Source organism: Oncorhynchus nerka, linkage group LG14 (genome assembly GCF_034236695.1).
Source record: "Oncorhynchus nerka isolate Pitt River linkage group LG14, Oner_Uvic_2.0, whole genome shotgun sequence".
Lineage (NCBI taxonomy): Eukaryota > Metazoa > Chordata > Actinopteri > Salmoniformes > Salmonidae > Oncorhynchus > Oncorhynchus nerka.
Window position 1 is genome coordinate 36,953,983 of NC_088409.1, and position 15,812 is coordinate 36,969,794.

Sequence of the window (15,812 nt, forward strand, 5' to 3'; positions counted from 1 at the left end):
TCTGGCAAAAATATCTAAAGACACTGAAGCAGCAAACTTTGTGGAAATTAATATTTGTGTCATTCTCAAAACAGTGAATGTTCCTGAGTAGCCGAGTTACAGTTTTGACTTAAATCTGCTTGAAAATCTATGGCAAGACCTGAAAATAGTTTGCTAGCAATGATCAATAACCAATTTGACAGAGCTTGAAGAATTTTAAGAAGAATAAGGGGCAAATGTTGCACAATCCAGGTGTGAAAAGCTGTTAGAGACTTGCCCAGAAAGACTCCCAGCTGTAATCGCTGGCAAAGGTGATTCTAACATGTGTTGACTAAGTGGGTTGAATACTTACGTAATAAAGATATACTGTATGTGTTTTTTTATTTTTTATTTTTTACAAATGTTAGTATTTTTCTTCCACTTGACATTACATATTATTTGTAGATTAATTTAATTGTACATTTTGTCAACCATTTTAATCCCACTTTGTAACAACAAAATGTGAAAAAAAAATCAAAGGGTGTAAATACTTTCTGAAGGCAATGTATTATATACGCTTAGTAGGACAGGAGGGCTGCAGCAAGACCTGATCCTACATCAGCACTCTTACTCTGGGGGCTTGGTACATACTGGGAAGCTAGTCATTACTTTAGTTTTGCACACCACAAGGCAATGAAAAGTAACAGGCAGCATTTCACACTATCATATAGACTTGAGTCCCAAAATCAGCACTATTTTTAGGCTCTGGTCACCTTTATCGGTCTTGGTCAAAAGGAGTACACTATAAAGGGAAGAGGGTGCCATTTGGGATACAAACCCTGCATCACGCATGGTTAGCAGCACTGATGAGCCATAGAATGGGTTACTCCTCCAGCTTGATTTGGGGCAGAGCAGTCATTACCACCCTTTCAAATTAAAAGCATAACAGGCTAATTATAGTCAAGTTTATGCATGCATATAACCTGCGCAAAATGTAAATGATCACAATCAGAAATGGTACCCATTAATAGTAAGTAAGGAATTCTGATCATATTCTGCAACTGTGTGGACTGAATAACAAAACATAGGACAATTGAAATTAATGGGGACACTCAGATATTGCTGTATTTAATGGGGACAAAGAAACTGATTGAAGGAACTCCAGTTCTTCTGAAAGAAATAGAACTACCCCTCGCATATCTAGTGACCGCACAGCAACAGAACCTTTCACATAAATACATGATAATAGATTCTCTTAATTTTCATTTAGAGGAATCCTGTTCTTAAAAGACTGCTACATTTGAATGAATAATGCATGTTTTAGTCAGCATCTTTAGAAAACTGGCAACATATTTTCCTGGACACACTCTTTGAAAGTTTTATCTGCCCTGAATTAATATCTCAAATGGGAAGAATTTATTATCCATGGGTCACAATAGTTCAAAACGGTAAATGGCAAATATTAAAGCCTCAATGAAGCACAAGATAATCCAAATCACAACTAATATCATACTTAATGGTACTGTAGACTGGTGACCATATTTTCAAATTCACTTTGGTTTCTCTTAAAGGAATACTTTGGGATTTTGGCAATGAAGACCTTTATCTACTTCCTCAGGGTCAGATGATCTCATAGATACCCTTTTTATGTCTCTGCGTGTGGTTTGAAGGAAGTTGCTAGCGCTACTAGTGTTAGCACAATGACTGGAAGTGTATGGGTACCTGCAGCAAGCAGGTCTGGGCAACTCCAGTCCTCAGGGGCCTGATTGGTGTCACACTTTTGCCCCAGCTAACACACCTGACACCAATAGTTAACTAATCATGAGCTTCAGTTAAAAACCCAATTAGTTTAAATCAGGTGTGTTTGCTAGGGATCGGGGAAAAGTGTTGACACCAATCAGGTCCCCGAGGACTGGAATTTCCCAGGCCTGAAGCAGATACCCAGCTAGCAGATGCCCATAGACTTCCAGTCATTGTGCTAATGCTAGTTAGGATTGGCTCGCAAAATTACTTCTAACTTCCTTCATACTGCACGCAGAGGCATAAATATGGTACCCACGAGTTCATTTGACTCTGGGTAAGTAGACAATTGCCAGAATCTCACAGTATCCCTTTAAGGATTTGGCAACATTCTGCAATTATGTAAATTGCCAATTAGAAAGACAACATGACAAAGCTACAACTTTGTGCAGGAGGGTAGGCTAAGCCACAAAGGTGTGATTTATCAGATAACTGTATAACAAATCACAAACCAATCAAGTATGAAACCAAGACCAAGTCATCCTAAAGTCCCACCTGGGCTTTGCTGAAAACCTACATTACACACTCAAATAAGTACAGGTATAGATAGATAGGTTCAGTGTTTAAGACTAATAAAAAAAACATACATGAATTTATACTATACATTTTTGCTCATAAATAAGTATATTAAAGAAATTCCTATATCTCAAAAATACATGTTGTATAGCACTTTCTCCAGGTACAGACAATGCATCCTTAAATCGTGACTCATGTATTCCCTAGTCCAATGCTAAATTCCATTGAATTTCTACTGCATTTCACTCTCCTCTGTGTGAGGACATGGTTGTCTCATCAAACAGCACAGTCTCTCATCCTAGATACAGATTACATCATATCAACTATCCTCAAATCGGAGACAATCCTCAATCACAGAAGTTCCTTTTAAAAAGAGATTAAGATCCCATTCAAAGCACTTGCAAATTCATAACATATCATACGAATTGCAGGAAACATACATTTATCGTGCAGGACGTAACATGTCATACAAAATGAATGACGTCGTATACAATTGTGCACCATTTTCCGGGACCCATTTTGTCTCGTGAGCGCTACTTTCAAAACTACTGGCTGAAATTATACAGAACCTTTCTAGCATCACCTTCAATAATCCAAAGCCCCAACATCTGATCATCTGGAACAAGCAGTCACATTCTCGAAACTGTAAATATCAACTCAAATTATGTCCTGCACGTGAGTACATCTGCAAAGGGCCCCAGGAGGTTTTTGTTAAAGATGCAGCGCACCCACACCAGGTACGTCGTAAAGGGTTTGATGTTTTCAGAGAAGGTATAGTTCTGGTGGGGGAGAATATAAGGCATGTACGTGTTCTCTCCTTGCTCCTGGATCCACACTTCGTACTTCACCTCCCTGACTTTCAGGTACTTGAGGTTCCAGGGGATTTGCCACGACACAGTCAGCATGGCCTCGTTGGTGGCCTGGACCGACGTCTGGCACTGGGGCTCTCTGACCTGGCCTGGGTGGACCGTGCTGGCAGGCTTGGCCTTCTTCAGGTTGGGCCTGGTTTTCACTGTCGCTCTGAGAGCCTCTAGTAAAGAAGGGATGTCCACTATGGTGTCCTGGTAGATGCGATAGAGCCACTCTGGGTTGCGGCAACACAGGTGTCTGGGCACTTCCTTACTGGCCAGGATGTGCTCCTGGTCTTCCTTATCCAGGTGGGCTATACCTCCCTGCTCCCAGGGCCTCTCTGGGTAGGCCACAGAGTTCTCCTCCACCATGTTCCTCCAGGCCACATACTGCAGGTCCATGCCTGGTAGAGAGGCCAGGGTTTTGTAAGGGGTGTACTGCTCTGGGTTGACCGCATAGGGGAAGAGCTCCACTACGACGGCCCCCCGGGAGAGGAAGAGAGAGGAGACCAGCTGGGCCCCGTGCATGCTGACCAATATGGAGGCCCCGCTGATGACCTTGATGATACTGGGGAAGGTCTGCTCCTCCAGAGACACCGTCACCGCTCTCATCTGGAACTCCTGCGCTAACGCCAGGATCAGCTCCGCTTCATTCAGGATGAGTCTGTTGATGGAGCGACTGAACACTACGATGTACTCGTTATTTTCCTCCGCTGCGCTCTCCTTCTCTCCTCGCGTGGTGATATTGAGCTTCTCCATCAGCGATGAGGCAAACTGCCGGATCTCGTTCCCAGAGACCAGGATGTTGGCTTTGGGGCCCTGTGGCTGGACAAAGCCGTACTGGTACCATGTGGTCATCTTGGACAAGCCCACGTAGGACTTTGTGAAGCACATAAGTTTGCCAAAGTTCCTCAGCTGTTCTTTGAGAAGTGGCTGCTTGCTGCTCAGCAGGCGGTAGAGGTCAAAGTGTGCGCCCTCACCCCAGCCCTCCATGAAGACCAGGCGGGCCTCATCGTCCAGGTCCGAGTACTGCCGCATGGTGTAGAAGATGGGCAGCAGGTCATCGTGGAACACGTGCATCAGGTTATCCGGATTGAACCGGTTGAGGATGAGGGTGACGTCAGGGATGAACACAGGCTTGGGCATGAACTTGAGGGCAGCTGCGGGCAGCTCCAGGAAGTTGAAGTACTGGGTGTTGTGATCCTCTACAGAGGACAGGTCCAGCAGGGCTGGCTGGAATCGCCGGGGCCCCAGGTTGGGCAGCATGAAGGAGGAGTTGCTGTGGAAGAAGACAAACTCTTCGGCCTCGGTGCAGTAGCACAGGTAGTCGAAGCGGCAGATGCGATCAGTGTGCATCTTTCCGGTGCAGACCATACGGGTGCCATACTCCTGGAGTGCCAGCAGAGCAGCGTGGTAGTCTATCCGGGCCTGGGACAACTCCTGGGACTGGCGGGTCAGCTGCAGCTCCTCCTCCAGTACTGCAGCGTGCTCGCTTAGCCTCACGTACTTCCAGAGCAGTGCTGCCACCACCGACACCAGCAGGCCGTTCAGTATCGCCGCCACGTTCATCCTGCAGCTCGCCGCACGCATCACAGCTCCACGTCCAATTTGATCTCTGACCTCACAAACATGCTTCGACTCCCGCTAGCCAGGCGCCGATACACCTGGAGAGGAGAGAGAGGGGGGGTGGGGGGAGGGGGGAGAGAGATTATTTTTAGCATATTACTGATATCATGTTTCCAATTGAACATAATATATTTCAGACTTTCCAAATTCAAATTACATTCAAACTCAAAGTAATCATATAAATAATATCAAACAAAGCGCAAGCCGATTATTTATAGTGCTATTGATGAAGGTCTACATACCAGTAGAACAATTTCAATTTTAGGGATCAAAGCATGGCTCAGAGCCCCTTTCCCTTGGAGAAGCCTTTGTCTGTGTCCCAAATAAATGGATACTCTGGGATTTTGCCAATGAATCCCTTTACCTACTTCGCCAGAGTCAGATGAACTCATGGATACCATTTTAGTGTCTCTGCGTGCAGTTTGAAGGAAGTTTCTCACTAGCGTTAGCTCAATGGCTATCTAGCGTTAAGGCAATGACCTGAAGTCTATGGGAACTAACAACACTAGTTAACATAGGCTCGCAATACTACCTCTTAACCTCCTTCAAACTGGACACAGAGACATGCAAATGATATCCACAAGTTCATCTGACTCTGGGGAAGTAGACAAAGGGCCCCATTGCCAAAACCTCAAAGTATTCATTTTAAGTGCACTACTTTTGACCAGGACTCATATGGCTCTCATCAAACTACACTGCCTTATTATTATTCGACCATGCTGGTCATTTATGAACATTTGAACATCTTGGTCATGTTCTGTTATAATCTCTACCCGGCACAGCCAGAAGAGGACTGGCCACCCCACATAGCCTGGTTCCTCTCTAGGTTTCTTCCTAGGTTTTGGCCTTTCTAGGGAGTTTTTCCTAGCCACCGTGCTTTTACACCTGCATTGTTTGCTGTTTGGGGTTTTAGGCTGGGTTTCTGTACAGCACTTTGAGATATCAGCTGATGTACGAAGGGCTATATAAATACATTTGATTTGATTTGATCAAAAGTAGTGCACTGTATAGGCTAGGGAAAAGTGTGCCATTTGAGACGTATCCTTTGTTTACCTTGGTGGATAAGCACAGGCTTTCCAGTAACCTCAAATCATTATGTCTTGATGAATGACAGTGTGAGGAGAGAAAGGGGAAAAGAAAAGTTACTCTTAAAACTACACTAATCTGCATATTGAGAGAACAAGTGAGTCATGTGGTGAGACAGACTATCTGCATCCTAAATGCTATTCCCTATATAGTGCACTACTTTTGATCAGTCCAGGATCTATAGGGCTGCAGTAAAAAGTAGTGCACTATCTTGGGAATACATTGCCATTTGGGATCCCAAGCAATTGCATCCAGACTATGGGGGTAAATAGTCATATAAAGGTTAAATGTTTCTATAGGCTAGCCTCTGCCTGAGATACTATAAATATCACTTTCCATAATAGCGGTTGAGATTAAAATAATATAATTATTCCAGTATAGAAAAGTTGAGGGTGTTCACTGCTTTATATCACCATAACTTACTTACATAACAATACTCAAAAAGAAGAGTCAAGAGAGTTAGTGTAGTCATTGGCATCTACGGACTATCTCCCTAACCTTCAACTTTGGGCTACAGACACTAAATACACTTCATTCCTCTCCCTGGAGCCAGACAGTCTGCAGTAGACTTGGTCGGTATACTGTATTTGCCGTATTCCAAAGTATTTGGTAATAGCCACGGGACTCTTCCCAGAAGGCCAGCATCCCGGAGTCGTCTCTTCACTGTTGACGTTGAGACTGGTGTTTTGCGGGTACTACTTAATGAAGCTGCCAGTTGAGGACTTGTGAGGCGTCTGTATCTCAAACTAGACACTCTAGTGTACTTGTCGTCTTGCTCAGTTGTGCACCGGGGCCTCCCACTCCTCTTTCTATTCTGGTTAGAGCCAGTTTGTGCTGTTCTGTGGAGGAAGTAGTACACGGCGTTGTACGAGATCTTCAGTTTCTTGGCAATTTCTCACATGGAATAGCCTTCATTTCTCAGAACAAGAATAGACTGACGAGTTTCAGAAGAAAATGCTTTGTTTCTGGCCATTTGGAGCCTGTAATCGAACCCACAAATGCTGATGCTCCAGGTACTCAACTAGTCTAAAGGAGGAGAGTTTTATTGCTGCTTTAAAATCAGGACAAAAGTTTAGCTGTGCTATCAATTGCAAAAGGGTTTTCTATTGCTCAATTAGCTTTTTAAAATTATACACTTGGATTAGCTAACACAATGTGCCATTGGAACACAGGAGTGATGGTTGCTGATAATGGACCTCTGTACGCCTACGTACAGTTGAAGTCCGAAATTTAAATACACCTTAGCCAAATACATTTAAACTCCGTTTTTCACAATTTAATCCTAGTAACAAGTCCCTGTCTTAGGTCAGTTAGGATGACCACTTTATTTTAAGAATGTGACATGTCAGAAAAATAGTAGAGAGAATGATTTATTTCATCTTTTATTTCTTTCAACACATTCCCAGTGGGTCAGAAGTTTACATACACTCAATTAGTATTTGGTAGCATTGTCTTTAAATTGTTTAACTTGGGTCAAACGTTTCGGGTAACCTTCCACAAGCTTCCCACAATAAGTTGGGTGAATTTTGGCCCATTCCTCCTGACAGAACGGTGTAACTGAATCAGGATGTAGGCCTCCTTGCTCGCACACACTTTTTCAGTTCTGCCCACAAATTTTCTATAGGATTGAAGTCAGGGCTTTGTGATGGCCACTCCAATACCTTGACTGTTGTCCTTAAGCCATTTTGCCACAAATTTGGAAGTATGCTTGGGGTCATTGTCCATTTGGAAGACCCATTTGTGACCAAGCTTTAACTTCGTGACCGATGTCTCGAGATGTTGCTTCAATATATCCACATAGCATCATGAGGGAGGAAAACTATCTATTTTGTGAAGTGCACCAGTCCCTTCTGCAGTAAAGCACCCCCACAACATGATGATGCCACCCCCGTGCTTCACGGTTGGGATTGTGTTTTCCTCCAAACATAACAATGGTCATTATGGCCAAACAGTTCTATTTTTGTTTCAACAGACCAGAGGACATTTCTCCAAAAAGTACGATCTTTGTCCCAATGTGCAGTTGCAAACCGTAGTCTGGATTTTTGATGCTGGTTTTGGAGCAGTGGCTTCTTCCTTGCTGAGCGGCCTTTCAGAGTCGGTCGACATAGGACTCGTTTTACTGTGGATATAGATACTTTTGTACCCGTTTCCTCCAGCATCTTCACAAGGTCCTTTGCTGTTGTTCTGGGATTGATTTGCACGTTTCACAACAAAGTACGTTCATCTCTAGGAGACAGAACGTGTCTCCTTCCTGACCGGGGAAGGGGAACAACTACTTCAAGGTCTCAGAGCGAGTGCCGTCACGGATCGAAGCGCTATTAGCGCGCACCCCGCTAACTAGCTAGCCATTTCACATCGGTTACACCAGCCTAATCTCGGGAGTTGATAGGCTTGAAGTCATAAACAGCTCAATGCTTGAAGCACAATGAAGAGCTGCTGGCAAACGCACGAAAGTGCTGTTTGAATGAATGCTTACGAGCCTGCTGCTGCCTACCACCACTCAGTCAGACGGCTCTATCAAATCATAGACTTAATTATAATATAATAAACACAGAAATATGAGCCTTTGGTCATTAAAATCGTCAAATCCAGAAACTATAATTTCGAAAAACAAAACGTTTATTCTTTCAGTGAAATACAGAACCATTCCGTATTTTATGTAACCGGTGGCATCCCTAAGTCTAAATATTGCTGTTACATTGTACAACCTTCAATGTTATGTCATAATTATGTACAATTCTGGCAAATTAATTACGGTCCTTGTTAGGAATAAATGGACTTCACACAGTTCACAACGAGCCTGGCAGCACAAACTGCTGCATATACCCTGACTGCTTGCACGGAACGCTAGAGAAGTGACACAATTTCCTTAGTTAAAAGAAAGTCATGTTAGCAGGCAATATTAACTAAATATGCAGGTTTAAAAATATATACTTGTTGATTTTAAAGAAAGGCATTGATGTTTATGGTTAGGTACACATTGGTGCAACGACAGTGCTTTTTCGCGAATGCGCTGGTTAAATCATCACCTGTTTGGAGAAGTAGGCTGTGATTCGATAAATTAACAGGCACCGCATCGATTATATGCAACGCAGGACAAGCTAGATAAACTAGTAATATCAACCATGTGTAGTTAATTTGTGATTCTGTTAAGGTTGATTATTTTTATTAGATAAGTTTAATGCTAGCTAGCAACTTACCTTGGCTTCTTGCTGCACTCGCGTAACAGGTAGTCAGCCTGTCACGCAGGCTCCTCGTGGAGTGCAATGTAAGGCAGGTGGTTAGAGCATTGGACTAGTAACCGGAAGGTTGCAAGATCGATTCCCCGAGCCGACAAGGTAAAAACCTGTCGTTCTGCCCCTGAACAAGGCAGTTAACCCACCGTTCCCAGGCAGTCATTGAAAATAAGAATGTGTTCTTAACTGACTTGCCTAAATAGGTTAAGGTAAAAAAAAATGTCCACAATCGGTGTCCAAAAATGCAGATTACCGATTGTTATGAAAACCTGAAATCGGCCCTAATTAATTGGCCATTCCGATTAATTTGTCGACCTCTACTTCTGACCCACTGGAATTGTGATACATCGAATTTTAAGTGAAATAATCTGTCTGTAAACAATTGTTGGAAAAATGACTTGTGTCATGCACAAAGTAGATGTTCTAACCGACTTGCCAAAACTATAGTTTGTTTATAACAAGAAATTTGTGGAGTGGTTGAAAAAGGAGTTAATGACTCCAACCTAAGTGTATGTAAACTTCCGACGTCAACTGTAGATATTCCATTTCCAGCTACAATAGTCATTTACAACATTAACAATGTCGACACTGTATTTCTGATCAATTTTAAGTTATTTTAATGGATAAAATGTTTAGCTTTTCTTTCAAAAACAAGGACATTTCTAGGTGACCCCAAACTTTGAACGGTAGTGTATGGAAAAGTCATATTTCAGTTTATTTTATTTCTAAAAAACATTTTTTCCCATGTCATTATGGGGTATTATTGTGTGTAGGTTAATGAGGAATTATTTATTTTAAATACATTTTGGAATAAGGCGGTAACGTAACAAAATGTGGAAAAGATCAAGGGGTCTGAATACTTTCTGAATGCACTGTAGATTCAAGTTGGCTGACTTTAAATATAAAGATTCACTGGCTACTCACTAGCACGTAGGCTTGTGCTTGAGAGATGTTTTATGAAACCATTATTAATTTTCTATAATGCCTGCTACCAGAAATGGGTTAGTTATTAGTGGATGTGCATTGTACATTATTCTGGTTAAATTTGTAACAAAAAGGGCATTTTCATATTTAGCTTTGAAAGCCAGATCAGTGATCATTACAAAAAAGCAGGTTAAACTATTTTGATAAATAAACCTACCATGCCGTCTAATATTCATTTTGTGCATGCAGAAAACTGTGAGTAGCATTCTTTTTGTTACTTTTATAAACTTTATGAGCTGTGATATCTGTCCCGCAAACAGTTTATCAGAGACTATATAAAATAATTGCATGCGCTAGTTTGCATTTGACTAGCAATCTCTATGTTATTTTCCATGTACTTGTTAGCATTGCTAACCTTGGGATTAGAGGCTAAGTGGGGTTTGAAAATAGCGCCCCTTGTGTCCGGTGCAGGTATTACCGAATATCCCAGGATGGCTCAAGGTTGGTTTGAAGGTAGGACAATCTGGATACCACCCAAGCCTACCTTGCAGCCATGCCCATCTGTCCTTCAATCCCAGGTTAAGTAAAATAACTTTAGCCCTACCTCAATGCCTCTAATGCTTTGAGCAGCAGACATTATGGAGCACAAGATTCATACAGCAGATATCAAATGGTCATTGCCACTTCCAACACATATTTGCACACACACATGCACCTCTGATTTCTTCATTTTTTCCTTGGGTCAAATCGCTCCATCCTAAAAACTCCTTGAGAATCCTCCTTTGCCACTAGCATCCCCAGAGAGTAGCCATCCCCCCACGGTCTTCCTGTCTCTCTCCTCTCCAGACTGAGCTCATAATGAACTCCAGTATCTCTGGCCTGACTCTGTCTAAATCCCAAATGGCACCCTATTTTCTATTTAGTGCAATACTTTTGACCAGGGCCCATTGGACACAGCCAGCCTTACACTCTCCTAAAGCCCCGGACTCTCTCTCCTCCAACAGCCAGCCAAGCCAAGGGCCCTGGAGGAAGAAGCCGGATTGAACAAAGACATAATGGCTCCATCTCTCCCTCCCTGCTCTCTCTTTCACTCTCGCTCTTGCTGCTCTCATTCTCTCTTTCCATATCTGCTCTCATATGCTGCAATAGAGACAGGCTAAAAAGTCCTCAGGCTATTTTGACATCAAAATACCTAGGCTACAATATGTCAGTGGTAGTAGTGGGCTCAGTCTTTGTGGTAATACCCTGCAGTTTTAGCTAAGTTACAGGAAAAAGATCAGTTACACAAGAGCTTTTCCCACTTGTTTTCATTACAACTTGAGATTTAGTTTACCAAAAGAGCATGATACTAATTCAGGTGAGAAAAGTATTGGGGAAGCCCTTATCGCCATCTATAGATACAATATGATAGCAATGCAGACGTATTGGTACTCATAATTCTCATATGTGAACTGCACTACATTTGAAGTTAAACTGAGTGAATCCCATCCATACCCGGGCCTCCTTTTTCTCCTCTCCCCAAATGTTTGACTTGGATCGCCATTCGCCAAGGGCACTGGCAGAGGAGACAGGTTTGGTTAACTCACCTTTGCCTACTGATCCATATTGTACTGACAGGGGGCTAAAGCCCATAATTAGACACCGCTGGTGACCTTGACAGTTGGACCTATAGGCTTCATGACCTGGGTGTCATCAGGAGGACAAGGTTTTCCCAAATGGCACTCTATCCCCTTTACAGTGCACTACTTTTGATGTGACCTGATCAGAAGTAGTGCACTACAAAGGGAATAGGGTGCCATTTGGGAAGTGACCTCTGGCTATCCCTAAACAAATTAATTGACCTACATGGTTCTTCTGAAGTTTGACCAAGCCCCCTACATGGGATTTAGGTCCAGAAATTACTTCTAAGATTTTAAATGTACCTGTATAGGCAGATAGCACAAACCCCTCGGCTTTCCCTTTTAGCCTACCCATTTAACAAATTCCTACAAGTTGGTATGCCATTAAGGCAATACCACTTCATTTTACTAATAGGTTAATAGTGCTCAATGCATTTTTCTGCTGCTTAAATGTCACAGCATGAAGACCTAAAGCAGCATTTCCCTCCAATCCATGAGGACAAGGGCAATGGTGCCAGTGCCAGTGGTGAGTGTTAATTCTCCTCGATGCACACAGGCGGCCCACAGGGATGCGTGCAGGGCCTATTGCAATTCCACTGTGCCAAGTACTGAAGGGCATTCCAAAGGTCAGCCTGCCTCTGTGATAAATTAGCAGGCAATTCCATGGCACCATCTTCAGCTAACACTGCACCGAGCCGTTGAGGTTTTAGGCTTGAGATTGAACGTTTTTGTGAGCGAAACTGTGAATCAAACTCCACTACTCAGCTCTCCAGTGTTCTCCCTACAGAGCAGGGATGCAATCGGATGAGGGCCATAAAAGGCTTCTCTTTTTTTTGCACTGCTAGGGGGAAATGCAGATTTTAACTAATTAAACAACAAAAGAATATGACCTACATGCTCATTCTGTGTGTGTAAAACAAAAAGTGGTTAATGTGAACCTAACTCACAGCAAAAAAATGTAAAGAAAGCAATCCAATGTTATTTGTTGCCTACACTTTACTGCAATGACACTCAAGTCTTGAGAAACAAAACAATACACTAATATTGCAGTTAGCCATGACAGGCTTTATAATAGAAGGCTTGTGTCCACACACATCTAAATATTGCACTTGGGAAAACAACATCTTAAAGTAGAACTAGAATGAAACAAACAGGCATTCTATTTTTGCTCAAAATAATTGCCCACTATAGTAGAGAAAAAGTGCACAAGGCTACATGTGTGCAAAGATAATGTTCACCGAGTAAAACAAGTAACAATCCCCCCCTCACTCACTCACTCACACACGTTACTGTCAAGTTCATCTCAACAAAAGCAATATCTTTGGGCTACACTGCACATTATTACATTTGACACTTTCTGCCTGTGGACATCTGTTCTACAATATGCCATCAGAGCATAATACCCTTTGTTGGCATAATTGAGCTCTTTCAGGCAGAGAGTCACCCTTTTTATCCACTGTATTGACGAAGTGAGAAAGAGGGAAAGTGTGTGGTGTTCCTTTCACCTCTATAGAGGCATCCAGCTTAAGCCAGGCCCAGCTCCAGCTACACTTGATCCCTGAATCCACTTGTTTAACAAGCAACGCCTCATTTTCACCTAATTCTCTCATTCTGAAAATTAACCACATATTGTAGAGGGAAAACATTAGTTCACAGATAGTAGTTAGTTCGTTAGCTTTGCCAGGGTCCAGTAAGCAACTAACGCGTTATAACTTGAGGAACGGTGTGCTGAAAAGCCCCCCACCCCACCCCTTCACATGAACACGCACACACTCAATTCTTCATTGCTGTGACTTGCTTGCTAGTTGAGATTTCTGATCACGTTCGGCTGTGTTTCATTTCATATGTCAGTTTGATCACGGTGGAGGCACTAGTAATGCCTGCAGTTTTCAGTTTGGCTATTTGTTTCAAGTGTGTTAGTCTATAAATAAATCACTGCCAAAATGTGTCATCTCTCCCATGTCTTATTTGACTAGTAGTTGTTCTGAAATGTTTATTTCTTGCCTACATTTTACTCCCTCCTCTATGTTAATATAACACACATACATTAATTATTAATTGGGACTGCAAGGCCTGGGACACTTCAGAATCCTTTTTTGTGACCTATCATGCCCTCTGATGTGTGCCACAGGAATTATTAGACTCTAGTCACAAAAGGAAGTGGTTATTTCAGCAATAATAGTTTTCAGAGCCATCTACTGTTCTCTCTACCCATCCCCCAATCCCCCATCATGCTTTTCCCTCTTATGGATTGTTCTACATTGTTTTAAACTTTTTCTGTTTTAGTTTTTAAGAATAAGAATGTAGGTACAGTAGTAATAATAAAATAATAATAATACAATTTGTACTCTGCGCAAAAAAGTTCAAATATAGTTCAAATATATAAGTCAACATGAGTGCATATCCATAATCACAGTCAACTGTTATAATAAAAAAATCAAAAAAAAAAAAAGTATAAATGTATAATATAATAAACAAACCTATGACAATGTGCCTCCATGAAAAATCCTCTCCCCAATAGGTCCCTTCGCCCTCAATAGGACACCCCCAGCACCTCCACCATCAACCTCCGCCCACCCCTCAAACACAATAATGATAAGAAATAAATAAATAAAATATATATTTATATATATATCTATATATATATCAAGATATACACACACATGCACAGTACATATTCATATGCACAGGACACTCAACTTATCTCTTATCCTACATCAGATATACAGGTGACATTTTCACCTGGATGACAGCACATAATCAGGAAGACGGAGATGCTCTTCATCCGAGGGAATGCCTGCCCTTTCTCAAATGTTAGATAATGATTATCACGTCATTTACATTCCAGCCCGCGTCAGCTCCAGATTTGACTACTCACACCCTGCTGGAATCCCTGCCTTCTCAGAATCCCCTCTGTTATTAATCTCTATATTGTAATCAATAAAGTGTTCCAAAATGCTGTACTTTCATTAACATATACACTGCTCAAAAAAATAAAGGGAACACTAAAATAACACATCCTAGATCTGAATGAATGAAATATTCTTATTAAATACTTTTTTCTTTACAGAGTTGAATGTGCTGACAACAAAATCACACAAAAATGATCAATGGAAATCAAATTTATCAACCCATGGAGGTCTGGATTTGGAGTCACACTCAAAATTAAAGTGGAAAACCACACTACAGGCTGATCCAACTTTGATGTAATGTCCTTAAAACAAGTCAAAATGAGGCTCAGTAGTGTGTGTGTGGCCTCCACGTGCCTGTATGACCTCCCTTCAATGCCTGGGCATGCTCCTGATGAGGTGGTGGATGGTCTCCTGAGGGATCTCCTCCCAGACCTGGACTAAAGCATCCGCCAACTCCTGGACAGTCTGTGGTGCAACATGGCGTTGGTGGATGGAGCGAGACATGATGTCCAAGATGTGCTCAATTGGATTCAGGTCTGGGGAACGGGCGGGCCAGTCCATAGCATCAATGCCTTCCTCTTGCAGGAACTGCTGACACACTCCAGCCACATGAGGTCTAGCATTGTCTAGCATTAGGAGGAACCCAGGGCCAACCGCACCAGTATATGGTCTCACAAGGGGTCTAAGGATCTCATCTCGGTACCTAATGGCAGTCAGGCTACCTCTGGCGAGCACATGGAGGGCTGTGCGGCCCCCCAAAGAAATGCCACCCCACACCATTTTTTATTTTTTTTATTTCACCTTTATTTAACCAGGTAGGCTAGTTGAGAACAAGTTCTCATTTGCAACTGCGACCTGGCCAAGATAAAGCATAGCAGTGTGAACAGACAACAAAGAGTTACACATGGAGTAAACAATTAACAAGTCAATAACACAGTAGAAGAAAAGGGGAGTATATATACAATGTGTGCAAAAGGCATGAGGAGGTTGGCGAATAATTACAATATTGCAGATTAACACTGGAGTGATAAATGATCAGATGATCATGTACAGGTAGAGATATTGGTGTGCAAAAGAGCGGAAAAGTAAATAAATAAAAACTGTGGGGATGAGGTAGGTGAAAATGGGTGGGCTGTTTACCAATAGATTATGTACAGCTGCAGCGATCGGTTAGCTGCTCAGATAGCAGATGTTTGAAGTTGGTGAGGGAGATAAAAGTCTCCAACTTCAGCGATTTTTGCAATTCCAGTCACAGGCAGCAGAGTACTGGAACGAAAGGCGGCCGAA

General features: G+C 42.3%; 1 protein-coding gene across 1 annotated transcript in view; it reads right to left on the reverse strand.

Annotated features, from left to right (window-relative positions):
- Positions 1-1,327: 1,327 nt before the first annotated feature.
- LOC115140959 (protein O-linked-mannose beta-1,4-N-acetylglucosaminyltransferase 2-like) overlaps positions 1,328-15,812 on the reverse strand; it is a 33,553-nt gene continuing 19,068 nt past the window's right edge. The window contains exon 2 of the mRNA XM_029679484.2: positions 1,328-4,786. Within this exon, the coding sequence (XP_029535344.2) occupies positions 2,937-4,712 (1,776 nt within the window). The 5' untranslated portion in view covers positions 4,713-4,786 and the 3' untranslated portion in view covers positions 1,328-2,936. The remainder of the gene's footprint in view (positions 4,787-15,812) is intronic.